Source organism: Hippocampus bargibanti, linkage group LG01 (genome assembly GCF_051943395.1).
Source record: "Hippocampus bargibanti isolate YZ-2025 linkage group LG01, ASM5194339v1, whole genome shotgun sequence".
Lineage (NCBI taxonomy): Eukaryota > Metazoa > Chordata > Actinopteri > Syngnathiformes > Syngnathidae > Hippocampus > Hippocampus bargibanti.
Genome location: NC_142734.1, coordinates 18,506,970 through 18,522,199, shown reverse-complemented (window position 1 = coordinate 18,522,199; position 15,230 = coordinate 18,506,970). Strand labels below are relative to the sequence as shown.

Below are 15,230 nucleotides of genomic sequence, written 5' to 3'. Positions count from 1 at the left end.
TCATTTCTGCAGGTGTTAATTGAAAAATGTGTGCATTGCAGGACAAATTAATGTTTTCGTATTGTAGTTTTTTTAAATGTTGCTGCAGCTAGAGATAACGAATTTCTCAATTGTGAGCCTAATTAAGGTTTTATTATCTCATCTTAGTGCAAAATTGTCAATTGTGAGACAAATAGAAGTCTTAACTTATAATTACACAAAATATGTCAATTTAAACAATTCCTGGTGTAAATGGCTGAGATTAAATGGGTTTCCTCAATTGGGTGTCTGCGCTCCTTAATTTAGATTGGGTAAGAAAGGGCTTCACCACAGCCATTTTTTTCATTTTCATTTAATTAAGTACCCTAATGTATGTATTATAATAATCTGTAAATGCAGTTCCTCGTCTGTCCAATGTGATTGGCAGCACAACGCCTATTCTATTACACACACACACACACGTTCTTGGAAAATGTTGCTTTTGATTGAAAACGTGCACAGTATAGGAAAACTGTTAAACCATTAGGTGTGAAAAAAGACAACAGTAGGAGAAACTACCAAAGGTATGTATTGACGCCCATCCATTTTCAACAGTTTATCCTGAACAGTCAATCGCAGGGCGCATATCGAAAACCACTGATCATTCACACAAACATCCACACGGTCACCGAATGGAGACGGATCACATGTTTACTGAATAAAAGGCAGACAAGCGTACAGCTAAACCGTGAAACTGTGTATGTCACAACTTGAAATTGTCAATAATCATGTAAAATTTATTTGCCAATATTATTCATTGCTTCAGATACTTTTCGACGGTAAGGGGTGTTTCCCTTTTTGTTCCATTTAAAACTACAAGGTTTTCAGAGCAATTTACATTTGTCAAGGAGTTTGCAGTTGGCAATAGACAACACACACACACACGCACACGCACACACATTTTATTCTCACCCCACTTGGACCCTTGCTCACAAGAAGCAGGGGAAGCATATGACCATGAATATTCAGTCTTTTTTGGACATGCAATACTTTGTTTTTTTTTCTTTTCACCCCCACGCCATACAATTTTGCTGCTGTATATTGCAAATTTCCCCATTGTGGGACTATTATAGGCTTTCTGATTCTGAAGTTTGTCTCTCATCCAATGCAGTAAATTTCACCAGCTGGGATTATTCTGTAATTATTTTTCAACAAGAATTCACTCAAAAGTACTTTCTTGAAATACTTTTTGTGGACAGAATTTTCCATTTCCATTTCAGTGCTTTAGTATGATGAAATGCAAATACAGTATAAAAAAATGGACCAAGCATACCACAAGATTTTAGTGGGGGATGCAACTGTGCAAATCAAGTTGATCAAAGCCCTCACAAATGAAATAAATTACAGGGGACTATTTTGAACTTCTCCCACTAATGGTGATCCAGGTTTCATCCTTTGGTGCTGAAACCAGCTCGGACTTGACCTCCAGGATTTGACCCTCCAATTGATGAAGCTTCATCTTCCGCACCACTGTGCTGAGCAGAACAGTAGCTATTGTGTATGCAAATCTGTTAGAAAAACACAGTCTGTCAAAAATTGAAGACCAGTTTAGCTTAGTGCTTTAATGGCATTTATTTACCGTAGTTCTGGACACGTCTGATTCCCAGAGAAACCAAGCAGAGAGAAACTCTTTCTGGTTGACTCATCCTCAAACCGATCTGGATCAAAGCTGAGAATTCATCAAATAATATTTTGAAACACTCCGACTCCTCTTCAATTTAAATAATATGCACTTGACTGTACTTTGAATCCATCAAGCAATATCCCCGTCATGTCATTATGATAAAGTGTTGTTCAATTAAGCGTGGAACACACACCTGTTTGCAGCACTCCAAGTGTTGGAATCTTGCATCACCACACCCAAAGCATAGATCACGAGGGTCTGCAAAATAACAGGAGATTATTTGTATTAGATATGCATCAGTATTTGCCTTATCGTATTTTAGTAAACACGAACACTCGTGTTCCGTTTAAATGTTTTCACAAGTGCAATTTGAAGTTGCACCCAAAAGCTTTTCAAGCTCCCTAGTGTGAGTGAGTGAGTGAGTGAGTGAGTGAGTGAGTGAGTGAGTGAGTGAGTGAGTGAGTGAGTGAGTGAGTGAGTGAGTGAGTGAGTGAGTGAGTAGTGGGTCATGGACACCAGGAAAGCAAATACTGTACCTCTTTGGGGATGACATGCTGATCAACTTTTCCATCCAATTCCTGAAGTCGGGCAGCAATGGGAGTCAACTTCGCAGTCCTCACTGTCTCATTCAGGACCTGCTGGCAGTATCTGCACAATGACAGAAATGTGACAAATAAGACACAAATAAACACCTAACAAAGTAACTGCGCAATGATAGAAATGTGACCAATAAGACACAAATAAACACCTAACAAATGAAATGTTGATTTAACAGAATACTTGCTTAAGGTGGGGGATCTTGTTGAAGGAAATGGGATCTGTACCCAAAACCGCTTCGATCTCTTCACACAACTTATCCTGGACTTCTATGGAGGTGGACAGGAAGTGAAGAGCCCAGATACACACTGCCAAAGAGTTTTGCCATTATTTAGGAGTGTGAAACTTGACTATTCCGTTCGCATGTCATGCAGTGAAATACAGCACGCACAGTTGGCAGTGATGATGCATCCAGCCAAAGTGAACACCATACAATCCTCCATGATCTGAAACAAACAGCAAAGCTTGTGCAAACACTTGACACTAATCCTGTGGACCAAATGAAAAAAAATGGATCAGTAGTCACCTGTCGCTCTTTGAGACACGACTTTAGCAGCATGTCCATAAACACCAACTGCTTCGCATTTGCTTTTCTCTCCTTGGCCACAGACAGGAAGATAGACTCCATCTCTGACAGAGCTAAAAATACATTTACATGTCGAATCTGCTAGTCAGTCAACTCATCCACCCATCCCACATCAATTTGAGACAGTCTCAAATTTCAGAAGAAAAAAAAATAACTCAGTTTTCAGGTAAATTAAAAATAGGGCTTTAAAGGGATGGAACATTTCCACAAAGTACATAGAATTTCCATTGGAATTTCAAATGAGGAATAGTTGAAATAGACCTGGCCGTCCCTCCAAACTTTCTTCTCAAACAAGGAGAAAACTGATCACGGATGCAGCCAAGAGGCCCATGATCACTCTGGATGAACTGCAGATTGGATTGAATTTGCCTTTATTAGTTTAATTAAAAATTTATTATTTCACAGCAGCAAAGTTATGAAAGGAATGAAAGTAGAAAAACAAAATACATGAGCTGCTGGAAAGGCAGCCACTCTCGCGGCGCCGTCTTGAAGTCAAAAGAACAAAAAAAAAAAAAAGTAACAAATAACATGACAACACAAAGACACAGAGAGTCATTCATTTTGAAGCACTTTCTGTTACCTCTTTGTAACACAAAGCAGTTCCACATGAAAGAGGAGAGGATCAAAGCGTCTCTTCACCAGTGGATCAGGGACATCATGGTGGAATGTGCACGTCGACTACAAGCTAAATGTTGAAAGCAAACACGCAGCTGTAGCATCAATTGACGAAGAGATTGTCTCACATCTCCTGTCCCACATGAATCCACTTTAATTCCAAGCCGCGACAGTTCCACATACGCATCGGCGCTCCTTCTTATCGCAGGCTCCTCAAGCCATGTATCCATCCAGCCGCAGATTGTCCAACAGCACCGACCTTCCGCTGAACAAAGCGGGGCTGTGAAGATGCTGCCCATTACAGGCGCAAAAAAGCACAATGGCCCCTGTGGTGTCCAGCGATGACAGTCGAATGGCACCGACATTCCTCCCATTCAAAAACAGCACTGGTATATTATTACTGCCGAAAAGGCGCAACCGCTCAGCACAGTCTCCTCCTTAATGAATGTCGTGGTCAAAAATGCTGAAAAACAATCCGTATCCATTCCACAGGACGCACAACAACACAAAGTGAAAAAAGAAAACACAAAACAATACAAGAACAACAAAAAAAAGATCTACAGCGGAGGTGGGAGAGTCTGTCCAGAGGACAACAATCAGTCGTACACTGCACAAATCTGGCTTTTATGGAAGAGTGGCAAGAAGAAAGCCAATTCTCGAAGATATCCATCAAAAGTCTGGTTTAAAGTATGCCACAAGCCACCTGGGAGACAGACCAAACATGTGGAAGAAGGTGCTCTGGTCAGATGAAACCAAAATTGAACTTTTTTGGCCACAATGCAAAACGATAGGTTTGGCGTAAAAGCAACACAGCTCATCACCCTGAACACACCATCCACAATGTCAAAAATGGTGGTGGCAGCATCATGGTTTGAGCCTGCTTTTCTTCAGGAGGGACATGGAAGATGGTTAAAATTGACGGGAAGATGGATGGAGCCAAATACAGGAACATTCTGGAAGAAAACCTGTTGGTATATGCACAAGACCTGAGACTGGGACGGAGATTTATCTTGGAACGGGACAATGATCCAAAACATACAGCCAAATCTACAATGGAATGGTTAAAAAATAAACGTATCCAGGTGTCAGAATGGCCAAGTCAAAGTCCAGACTTGAATCCAATTGAGAATCTGAAGACTGCTATTCACAAACATTCTATATCCAACCTCACGGAGCTCAAGCTGTTTTGCAAGGAAGAATGGGCAAGAATGTCAGTCTCTCGATGTGCAAAACTGATAGAAACATACCCCAAGCGAATTGCAGCTGTAATTGGAGCAAAAGGTGGCGCTACAAAGTATTAAAGCAAGGGGGCCGAATAATATTGCACGCCCCACTTTTCAGTTTTTTATTTGTTAAAAAAGTTTTAATTATCCAATAAATGTTGTTCCACTTCACGATTGTGTCCCACTTGTTGATTCTTGACAAAAATAAATACATTTAATATCTCTATGTTTGAAGCCTGAAATGTGGTGAAAGGTTGCAAGATTGAACAGGGCCAAATACTTTTGCAAGGCACTGTATATCGACTGTGACTTTGTTGCATCAGCAAAAATGGGAAGAATGGAAGATTTTCACACATGTGCAGTCGATAGCAAATGCAAGGTACGGCAACTCCAAGTAGCCAAACAACCCAAAATTAACTTTTGTGGTTAATACACCACACGGTGCGAGGCGTATGAATAAAATAAAATAAAAAGTACGGGTGGTCATAAGTCGCACCGGTCGTAAGTCCGATGTTACCTGTATTCCAAATCATAAATTTTCTAAGGTGATCATGAAAATGAATACTGAGCCTTATGCAAAGCAACAGTATAATTTGAATGATATTCACCTTTTGCATAATGTGTCCTACCGCTGCTCTTCTCCTTGGTGTCGTCCAAGAAGCCTTTCCCAATTTCAGACCAGATCTGCCAAGATAAAAACAAGTAACTTGATTGTGGCCTTCTTGAAAAATCACTCCATTGTTGGCTTTTCCTGTGGAGAATGAGGTGATATAAGCTACATTCCTCACCACGTCATGATTTTTGTGGAAAGCGATTACTTTGGCATCATCACTGAAGTGTTCCCCGAGGGTCAGCTGAGTGACGGTCTTCATTGAGAGACCCAACAGGTGGGAACAAAGTGGTATGTGCTGAGCCTCTGGGAACGACACCCACTTTCCAACCAGTTCCTCAACTAGCTGGCAAACAAGTAAAAAAAAATACCATTGCGTTGAAAAACCAAAGCGGCGAGTTAGATATTTTAGCAGGTCCTGAAAACCATACCTTGAGAACCAATGAGAAGTTGTTCTTTAAAGTGTCGTTGATGGCGTTGTCATATACCTTTTTCCTAATGACACCATCATTGACCCCTTCACCTGTCCCTGATTGGTAGCCGAGTAATGACTTCAGCATCGTTTCAAACGAGTCAGCTAAAGAAAACAAAGGAAGTCCAAAATGAAGGACAAAAAAACAATTCCACTGTACTGGGTTTGTACTTCATGCACCTACTTGTGTGGTTTGGGTTGATGTGTTGCCGTAGCTGGTTGACGGAGCCTAGGCTTACCACAAGACGCTGACCAAACCAGAACGATGCAACAAAGCCAAACTCCTCATGTAAAGCCACCAAGAATTCATGCAGACCACCTTTATTGACAATGTCTGGCAAGTTTCCATCCCTAATGAAACAAGACCCAAAGGCACACACTTATGCCTTTCAACGGTACACAGAGATTTGAAAACTTGAATTTCATTAACATTGTGCATGAAAGTAGCCCTATAATGACAATGAGATGCAAGTTGCTTACTTCTCATCAGTTGGATTCAGACCTGGGATGTCAGACGATTTTCTGGATGACTGAAAACCATAAATTATGAGACCAGGTTATTATAAACATCACAACAATTCTTAAAATACTGTCAATAAACTGACTTCCGTCATATGAACACAAACACAGGTTCATAACTACTTGACCCCTTTTAGGTCTGTTCTATTCATTTGTTTAATCTATTCCTGTTGTCGCTATTGTTTATCTTTTGTCTTCATGTTAGGGAATACGTGTAAAAAATAACAACTCTGGATATTCTTGCAAAAGTTAAGTTGAGCCCCAAAATTTCTTTAGGAATCTGCCATTATTATTTCAGAAAGTAAAATCTCGTCCTCGATTTAAATGACTCTCAATACGCCTACTTGCTGGTCCTCAAATGTGTATGTTTCAAAACGTGCGAGAAAGCACAAGAGACGCACACTTAATCGAATAAACATATGAGGTGATTACCAAAAATGTTGAAATATTTTACTGGGGGTTTGAAGTTAGCGGTATGTCTATATATGTACACAGTGGGCGAACTGCAACAAGCATGTAATTAAAGCCACTTAGCAAACTTTCGGCTACCTTGGGTTACTTACCGGGTACAAATACACAATTGCTCCAACCAAAAAAACAATAAAGGTCACAGCAAATATAGCGAAATCCAGCATGGCTGTATCCGAAGATAAACCTTTTTTTTTCTTGCATGCACGATAAACATTTATTTCGTCAGTGAAATCATACTCCACGTCAATACGAACAGTCGGAGTCTTTCTGTGTTCGATTGGGAAAAAAAAACAGATCGAGCTAATCCATCTCAGAGCGCATCGATTATCGAACCAAGGAACGGCTGACCGGGCCCCAACGGGCAGATCGATGACGAATCCTCATCTCAGGCCTCCGGCAATAGGCTTGTGAACGAGTGAGGCCAGTTCCAGGTGAAAAAAAAAATCATATTCTGAGGACAATCCAGAATTCGGCATTGCTATATTTTGTCAACTTGATGGTATATTTAATGTCATGGTATACATGTACTTAATTAAATCAAAACATGCCCTCGTTCTGATGATACATGTGAACGAGGAGATCATGTTAATATCGAGGAAGCTTTTAATTTAAATGCGTGAGGTCTGTATCTGTGGGAATGAGTGCATATTAATTACTTTCATTGTATTTTCTGATGTAAATTCTGAACACAGCCACATTTTATTAAGTGTGCACACATCAATCATGATCATTCATCTTGACCGGATAGAAAGTGAAATTTGAACAGAGGGGTGTAGACAACTGTATATAAAACTCAATATTACACAGAGTTTATGTGTTCAAAAGGTGCAGAGTGAGGTAAAAAAACATTTAAACCTACCATGAATGCAAAAATACTTCATGGAAAAACTGTACAGTGTAATAAAAAAATACACAGTTACAATGCAAGAATGCACACAAAGAAATACATCAAACCCATTCAGATTTTTTGTACAAACCCGGAGCAAAATAGTACAAAAATGATAAAAGTCGTACAGTATCAGTCTATGATGTTCAGGCGCTCATTTCAGATTTGTTGTCTGTCTTGGCGGGCTCAATTTGCATGGCAATCAGGTTGTCTGAGGAAGAGGAACTAAATGTGACAAACTTATACAAACAAGAACATCACTGGATCATTCACGCCATACTTTCAGTGTAGTCCGTCTCAGGTCTGATGGAGATGAAGAACCAGGCCAGGCCCACCAATAGCGCCACCACAAGGTTGACTGTCACCCATGAGTGGAGAATTTGATGCTCGGGTCCTGGTCGCCTTGAGAGGAAGCAGATCATGATCGTAAGACACAACCTTCAGTTTTGTCAATTTTCAGTGTGGTCAATATTAATTGCTGATATACCAGTGAAAAGATGTCAACTTTATGAAACATTTGGAACTTTAGGTAGCTGATAGAGAATAGACAAACACAGTAATCATGTTTGACAGTTTCATTTTATTGTATGCTTGGTTCACCATTGGCATGTGTGCTCTCGCAGCTTGTACACAAAGGGGCACAGAGAGTCAAGTCTAAATTGAAGGTACGTGTTGACTGATAATATAGGTCAGGATGTGCTTCAGCATGATGAGAATGTCTGAGGAAAGCTAGTTTTCTCATTTTATGGAGAAATAATGTACCTGTTGTTTACACAAGGAGGTGTCTTGGTCTAAAAATGTCTACTGAGGGGTGTATCGGAGGCCTGGCCGAAAAACTCGACATGCAAACGAGGGAATTTACATATGTTCCCAATATAAGTTTGGCATGGAGCACAGGCACTTGCGTATCAGTTGGAGGACACTTAATGGCTTCATCAATAACTGAGCTTCCTGCCGGCAGCTAAGACAATGTCTTCCTGAGTCTGTCCAAATCATTCGAGGCATATCTCTGACAGGTGCTTACCATAATGTTGCGTTGGTATTTGGGTAGAGGTGGATGCGATCACTTGTCATCTGCTGGCTGAGGGACAGCACCAATGCTGAGAAATACACTGCAGTATTGAACGGAAGCGGGAGGCAGAGAAGTTGTTAAAAAAACAACAACAAAACACCACCTGAGGTGTAAATACTCACAGAATGAGGCTAGAGCCACTGGGTCCAGTGTGGCCAGCTCCCGCAGCGCCATGGAGCTCTTTGCCAGGTTTACTCTAGACAGACAAAGATTTTCAGTCTTTTCCTTCAATCAAGAGTTTATTGTGTATATTGTTACCTTCCGAATACAATGGCCCACGTTTTGTGTTGGGAGACATGAAATATGATTACATGGCTACAAATACCTCTGCTGTGATGTCTGAAGACAAATTACATTTATAAAAAGGTTGTATGATGTCTTAACAATTGGAATTCTTCAGTTTTTGAAATTGCTTCAATTTCAGATTATTTGAGGCCATTAAAAATACTCATGTAATTTTTAGGATTTTTGTTAACATATTTTTGCTTCTTTTACGGCAAAAAAAAAAAAAAAAACAATTACCGGTCATTCCTGTCAGCATAAAATATTTCCACCCCTCACATTCCAGTTTATTTACACAAAATGCAGGCTGCAAAAATAACCTCAAAATTACTTTTTTCTAAATATATTCTCGGTCCCACATTCTATTCTTTGTTTAAAAAAAAAAACAGTAGAGTATTGCGAAAGCAGCCGCGGGTATGTCCACTTCTTCAATTTACACTTGCCATTTTTTGTTGTTGTTTTTGTCTTGTTTTGTGTTTTCATTTGTCACTTTGTGTTGTTGTGCGTCGTGTGGAATGGATACGGATTGTTTTTCAGCATTGTTGACCACGACATTCATCAAGGAGGAGACTGTGCTGAGCGGTTGCGCCTCTTCGGCAGCATGAATATACCGGTACTGTTTTTGATTTGGGAGGAATGTCAGTGCCATTCGACTTTTTGCGCCTGTAATGGGCAGCATCTTCACAGCCTCGCTTTGTTCAGCGGAGAGGTCGGTGCTGTTGGACAGTCTGCGGCTGGATGGATGCACGGCTTGAGGAGCCCACGATAAGAAGAAAGGAGCGTCAGCGCAGAGCGCCGATGCGTATGTGGAACTGTTGCGGCTTGGAATTGAAGCGGATTTATGTGGGACAGGAGATGTGAGGCAATCTCTTTACGTCAATGGATGCTACACCTGCGTGTTTGCTTTCAACATTGAGCTTGTAGTCGACGTGCACATTCCACCATGATGTCCCTGATCCACTGGTGGAAAGACACTTTGATTCTCTCCTCTTTCATCTAGAACTGCTTCATGTAAAAAAGAGGGTCCAGAAAGTGCTTAAGAATGAATGACTCTCTGTGTCTTTATGTTGTCACATTGTCTTTGTGCTGTCATCGATGAGAAGGTTTCTTCAGCCGTCATCTGTACAAAAGTGAAGGTTTCGGACGTTTCGCCTCCTATCCAAGAGGCTTCGTCAGCGAACTGTTCGCTGACGAAGCCTCTTGGATAGGAGGCGAAACGTCCGAAACCTTCACTTTTGTACAGATGACGGCTGAAGAAACCTTCTCATCGATGGACCACTCCTGTACGACTGAGAGCTTACACAGACGTTTGTGCTGTCATGTTATTTTTTTTTTGTGTTGTTATTATGACTTCAAGACGCCGCCGCAAGAGTGGCTGTCTTTCCAGCAGCTTATGTATTTTGTTTTCCTACTTTCATCCTTTCATCACTTTGCGGCTGTGAAATGTAAATTTCTCCCCTGCGAGACTAATAAAGGCATATCCAATCCAATCCATCCATTGGAGTATAGTAACCTATTCAACGCCTCATTTGGAAACTTTTGCTTCCTTATTGAAAATTAGTAATTTACAGTAATCTGTTGTGAAACAAAACAAGAACAAAATAATATATGGAATTCAAAATGAAAGAGTGGCCCCCTTTAAAGCCAAATGGTACGATTTAATGGAAAGAAAATTATGTTGGTGTATTTAAAAATCTTCAGTCAGAAATTACATTACATTATGGGACAGAAATACACACCTGTGGAAAGTTTCGTAACATTTGTCTTGATAGAGTTAAAATGGTTTTTAAAAAACAAGAGAGAGGAATGCAAACGCTATAAAGGATGACATCAAGGAGAGAGGAAAAACCGGCGGGAATTGGTACCTGTCAAAAGCAGCTACAGTGCTGATGGCCAGTAGCATGTAAAGCAGAGACTGCGCCGGGTAAGCCAAGCTGTGGTATTGCTCCAGCAGGTTGGCCAACGCTGTGAGGTGCTGCCCAGCTAACACAAACACCACAACTATGTTCCACACTGCAAATCCTGCCAGGAAGCCATGACAGTAAAGAGCGAAAATCCTGAATCAGACAGAAGACAAAGATAATCATATGATGGAGTCACATTCGACCAGCCTCAGCCCAACTATGGTGAGTTTGAGCAAGATGTGAGGTGCACTCTGGCTCCGGACTCATTTCCAGCAAGCAAATCGCATGACACTTAGATAGCGAGCATGCAAAGGCAATTTGAAGTCTTCAATTTTGGAATGCAACATGTACATTTCACAACGCATTGGTACAAATGGTATTTTCCAAATGTTAAAAGATTTAACAGACATAATGATAGAAAATTAGGCATGGTACACTTTTGCCCTTAAGGAATCTGCCCCAACAGCGACATGTTTGTTTGGCCCAAATTAAGCTTCAATTACGTCATCTGAGCGTGGAATAATACCAAAATGAAAACTAATAAATACTATAGAAAAAAAGTAAAAAACACAAAGTAAAATAAATAGAATTGTGAATTAAACTTAAGAAACAAAAGTCAAAAATCGCAATATTACTGTAACCCTGTTGAGAACTGAGCAACTGATGACTTCTCAAAAGTTAAAATAAATACAAATGTTTATCTTGTCCTGTTTTAATTCTTTGTCAGTGTCCCATCACGAATTGGCTATTTGTAGAACTGACGTTTCCTACTCATGTTGGCTCTAAATACAAAATCAAAAAAAAATTAAGGGAACATATATTAATCACCAGAGCAAAAAGGTACAGTAAAGTCTCATTATATCGATATCGGATATATCGATAGTCCCGGTTATATCGATACTATTTCTATGCACGCACGGAGAAAATTACATGCAAACAGGGTCGGATATATCGATAGTCCCGGTTATATCGATATTTTTTCGGACTCCCTTGAATATCGATATAACGAGACTTTACTGTATCTGTCTAAATATCCCCTCCTCCCCAGAGTCGAACATCTACCGAAGGCAAAAGTGCTAACCACTGGTGATAATTACACTGTGAAGAGCCAGTTACCTGAAGTTCTTGTGCACACTGATAGAAACATCTCTGGTGGTCCATCGAGCTTGCATGGGATGGAATTCATTCAGGTTTTCCATTTGGTCACTGGTCTTCCTCCAGTTTGAGCGCTCTGCTGCCTGGAAGCGCTCTAGATAGAAAAAGGTGCATATTCAGCAATGGTGGAAAAAATGCACTTTTTTTATTTGACTTTTCTGTCAATGCGACAAGTCAAATTAATTTATGCTGAAATGCGAGAAGGCGATGGTCCACTGTACTGCTGTCAGCATAGAATGTGAGGACTTTTGCCATCTGATGAACAATAAAATGGATGGCAGTCGAAATACCATTTTGTCACTCACTGGTCCGCTCTACAAAGACCTTTCCGACGGGCTGACTCTGTCCTTGAGGGGCAGAGAACAGGGAATGCTGTGGTATGTGAGAAGGCATGTCTGTAATAACGTCATCCTCTTCTATGTCCAATTCATCAGGAATAGATGATTCCAAAACTTTCGACTTCCTGAAATGGTGAAAACAAGGTGGGTCACACATACTAGTCCTACCCAAATTTAAAAAAATGAAGACATTTCTTACTTCTTCCTTTTGTTTTTCTTCACAAGTTCTTCATCGGTGGTCTGATCCACTGCATCTCCATACACCAGGTCCGTTTGGTCATCTTCAAGATCAAAGTGGAAAGGGAAAAAATACATCTTGAACGGGCCACTTGCAAATATGAGTAAAAATAAAATTAACGTCTGTCAATGTGAGTGCAGTGTAAATGCACGGGTCAGATATACGGGGATTAGTCACATTCCCACACCTGCTCAATCAAAATGGAAAAACACACACGGAAAAGTCAAGAAAGGGACTAAACTTTAAATATAGATTCAAAGAACAACCAGAAAAAAACATTCATAACTTAATAAAATAAGAATGCACTTCACTAATAGCCATAGTTTAATGAAACATAAAAACAATTGTTCCTGCAGTGTTCACACTGGCCTCTTGGAGGTGATGTGCATACAGGGAATACTGTGCACAGATTATAGGAAAAGAAGAAAATTGGAATTTAAAATTGTTCTTGGGCTCTTTTGACAAGGCTCCATTTTCACATGTTAAGAAGTATGCACTTTTGAATGTTGATATTTCACTAGATGTCTTCCTACAGCGCTTGTGTGTCAATATTGCTTTTTTTTTAAGGTGATGCTATTTTCCAGTTAGCATGTCACATTTTAGCTGAGGAACTGGCGATGTTTTGCAAACAAAGCTAGTCTTGTGTTTAACTGTACAATGACACTATTTGAAGATCATGACTCATATTTGTTCTGACTCTACCGAGAGTTGCAGTTTTTTTCTTCTTCCTCTTCCTCTGAGGGGGTGCATCGTTTATGGCTTCAAATGAAAGATGGTCACCGAGCTCATCAGGCCTTCTGCTGCTTTGGCCTTCCATCTCCATTTCCTGATCTAAAATGGATACAAAACAGTTGATGCACACGAGTTGACGTGAAATTTGCCACATTCAATGTCAGCACAGTGCGCACCGTCGGTACACGTTGCTCCATTTGCCTCTTTTCTCAACCTCCTCTTCTTCTGCTTGGGCACTTCTGTTAAATTGACAGTCACATCAGACTCAAGTTGTCATTAAAATCGTCAATTCTTTATTTACTTTTCACCTGCTGAATCTCCACTTCATTGTCCACATGTAAGAGAAAAGATAAAACTAAGATTTTAGGTTACTGAAATAAAGTAATGATGCATTTTACCCTTAATTTGGAAGAAACCGGGCGACTCACCTTGGCCCAGTGGAAATAGGCCTTTGTCCTCGCTGTAGAAAGGAAGAGAACAACAGGTGATTTATGTACATTGTGTGTCAATTATCAAAGCAAATGATGAATACAAGAAAAAAACATCACCAGTGTCTTCCTGGCCATTCCACACAAGAGTCAGGCAAGAGCAGAGTGAAGCTGTATATTATGTTCTGTTGTTAAATCCTGAGCTAAATCTGTGCTCCAGAATCTGCCAGAAGTAAGGATTACTCAGGCACAGGTCAAAGCCACTCCTACTTTGAGTATAGGTGGGTTTAATGAATGGTAAAAGAAATGACCACAGGTGTAAATGTGATTTGGATCTTTCTACTAGAAAAAAATTCAGTGTCTGATCTGGGGCAACAATAGGTAATCTGTATGAATTGGAAAAAAATGAGTACTTGCTGTTGTAAAAATACAAAAGTCCAAATACTGTACAGTCAAGGTGCCTGATATTCATCTCTCTGCACATGTATGATCTGTTTAACAAAAATACGTATATATAAACTCTAAAGTAGACTATTAATCTTACCCCAAAGAGGGGTTAATTTATTCTCATTAACAGTAAAATAAACCACAAATAAACGTTAGCAAGACAAATGTTTGGGAGTGTGCAGATTAATTTGCATTTTCTGTGGGAATAGTTTGTGAAAGCTCAATAGCTGTTGGTCAACCGAATTGCTGTGGGATGAGTTGAATTGTTGAAATGTTTCACAATGCAGACATATGCATTTAAGATGCAAATACGTATTTCATATGATATTTAGTATGCAGGACACAACTTCTGGCAGATGAAGCACAAAAGATATACGATCATCTTTGTACAAACAACTGCTAGAAAATACTGTACAGAATGCCCTGATTGAATGATTCAGGCAGAAAATAGGAAAATCCATACATTCATTCGGTAATGGTGATTATATCAGGGATTTTGGAGGCAATAATATTAATATTTACCTGAGGCAGAGGTGGGAGCTCCCTGGGTCGGGGTGTCTACAAAAAGTCAAGTCACGTTTGCTGATAATCAAAACTATGTATACCGGCACTGTATAAAACTGGCACCGTCTAAAACGTTATAACTTGTTGCTTACATCAAGATATGAACACATTTAAGTCACGAGAACAATAGTTTGTAGCTTTTGTAGAAGGCATTCATCAATCCAAACTAAGCATTCGTTACCTTAGAGAGCCCGTTGTCCATGTTCCGATTAAATTTCCTGGAATACGTTTTTTTTTAATTCATGATGAAATCCTATGTGTGATATGTCGGGATCGCATATGTCGGGATCTCACTCAAAGCCTTGGCTATTTCTTTGTTTATCATTTATGTGACATTTAGACACAGCGAACGGACCGGAGTTAGCTAGTTCAAGTACACCGGGCATCCGGTATTGTCAAAATAAAAGCGCACAAAGACAGTCAAACCTGACGATTTTATTGTCACAAAG

At 40.0% G+C, this 15,230-nt stretch overlaps 2 protein-coding genes across 3 annotated transcripts; both read right to left on the bottom strand.

Annotated features, from left to right (window-relative positions):
* Positions 1-529: 529 nt before the first annotated feature.
* cyp20a1 (cytochrome P450 family 20 subfamily A member 1) lies at positions 530-7,023 on the bottom strand. The gene is made up of 13 exons (XM_089001882.1): positions 6,828-7,023; positions 6,226-6,275; positions 5,930-6,096; positions 5,705-5,850; positions 5,452-5,619; positions 5,272-5,347; positions 2,766-2,878; positions 2,631-2,685; positions 2,427-2,547; positions 2,179-2,290; positions 1,836-1,900; positions 1,598-1,687; positions 530-1,526 (listed from the first exon to the last, which is right to left on the bottom strand). Exons 1-13 carry the CDS (start codon positions 6,897-6,899, stop codon positions 1,370-1,372), a joined length of 1,392 nt encoding a protein of 463 aa, XP_088858008.1. The 5' UTR covers positions 6,900-7,023; the 3' UTR covers positions 530-1,369.
* Positions 7,024-7,411: 388 nt separating this feature from the next.
* On the bottom strand, positions 7,412-15,147 carry LOC148903402 (transmembrane protein 237A-like). 2 transcript variants are annotated; one of them, XM_089001880.1, is made up of 14 exons: positions 14,963-15,147; positions 14,740-14,775; positions 13,771-13,802; positions 13,651-13,664; positions 13,519-13,581; positions 13,313-13,441; positions 12,572-12,653; positions 12,340-12,497; positions 11,996-12,128; positions 10,841-11,032; positions 8,816-8,889; positions 8,646-8,733; positions 7,902-8,023; positions 7,412-7,832 (listed from the first exon to the last, which is right to left on the bottom strand). In XM_089001880.1, the coding sequence occupies exons 1-14, from the start codon at positions 14,981-14,983 to the stop codon at positions 7,768-7,770; spliced, it is 1,209 nt and encodes a 402-aa protein (XP_088858006.1). In that variant the 5' UTR covers positions 14,984-15,147; the 3' UTR covers positions 7,412-7,767. The 2 variants fall into 2 exon arrangements, with proteins under 2 accessions (XP_088858006.1, XP_088858007.1); XM_089001881.1 differs by lacking the exons at positions 14,740-14,775; positions 14,963-15,147 and adding an exon at positions 13,891-14,683.
* Between the last annotated feature and the right edge of the window lie 83 nt (positions 15,148-15,230).

What these genes read in the sequence shown, in the direction of transcription:
- cyp20a1 (XM_089001882.1), bottom strand. Translation starts at nt 6,899, where the DNA reads ATGCTGGATTTCGCTATATTTGCTGTGACCTTTATTGTTTTTTTGGTT. An exon ending in TAGGACACATTATGCAAAAG is followed by an intron (nt 2,879 to 5,271) that starts GTGAATATCATT and finishes ATGTATTTTTAG; the next exon opens with CTCTGTCAGAGATGGAGTCT. An exon ending in CAGACGTGTCCAGAACTACG is followed by an intron (nt 1,527 to 1,597) that starts GTAAATAAATGC and finishes TTTTTCTAACAG; the next exon opens with ATTTGCATACACAATAGCTA.
- LOC148903402 (XM_089001880.1), bottom strand. Translation starts at nt 14,983, where the DNA reads ATGGACAACGGGCTCTCTAAG. An exon ending in TGGAGCAACGTGTACCGACG is followed by an intron (nt 13,442 to 13,518) that starts GTGCGCACTGTG and finishes TATCCATTTTAG; the next exon opens with ATCAGGAAATGGAGATGGAA. An exon ending in AGTGTGCACAAGAACTTCAG is followed by an intron (nt 11,033 to 11,995) that starts GTAACTGGCTCT and finishes TGTCTGATTCAG; the next exon opens with GATTTTCGCTCTTTACTGTC.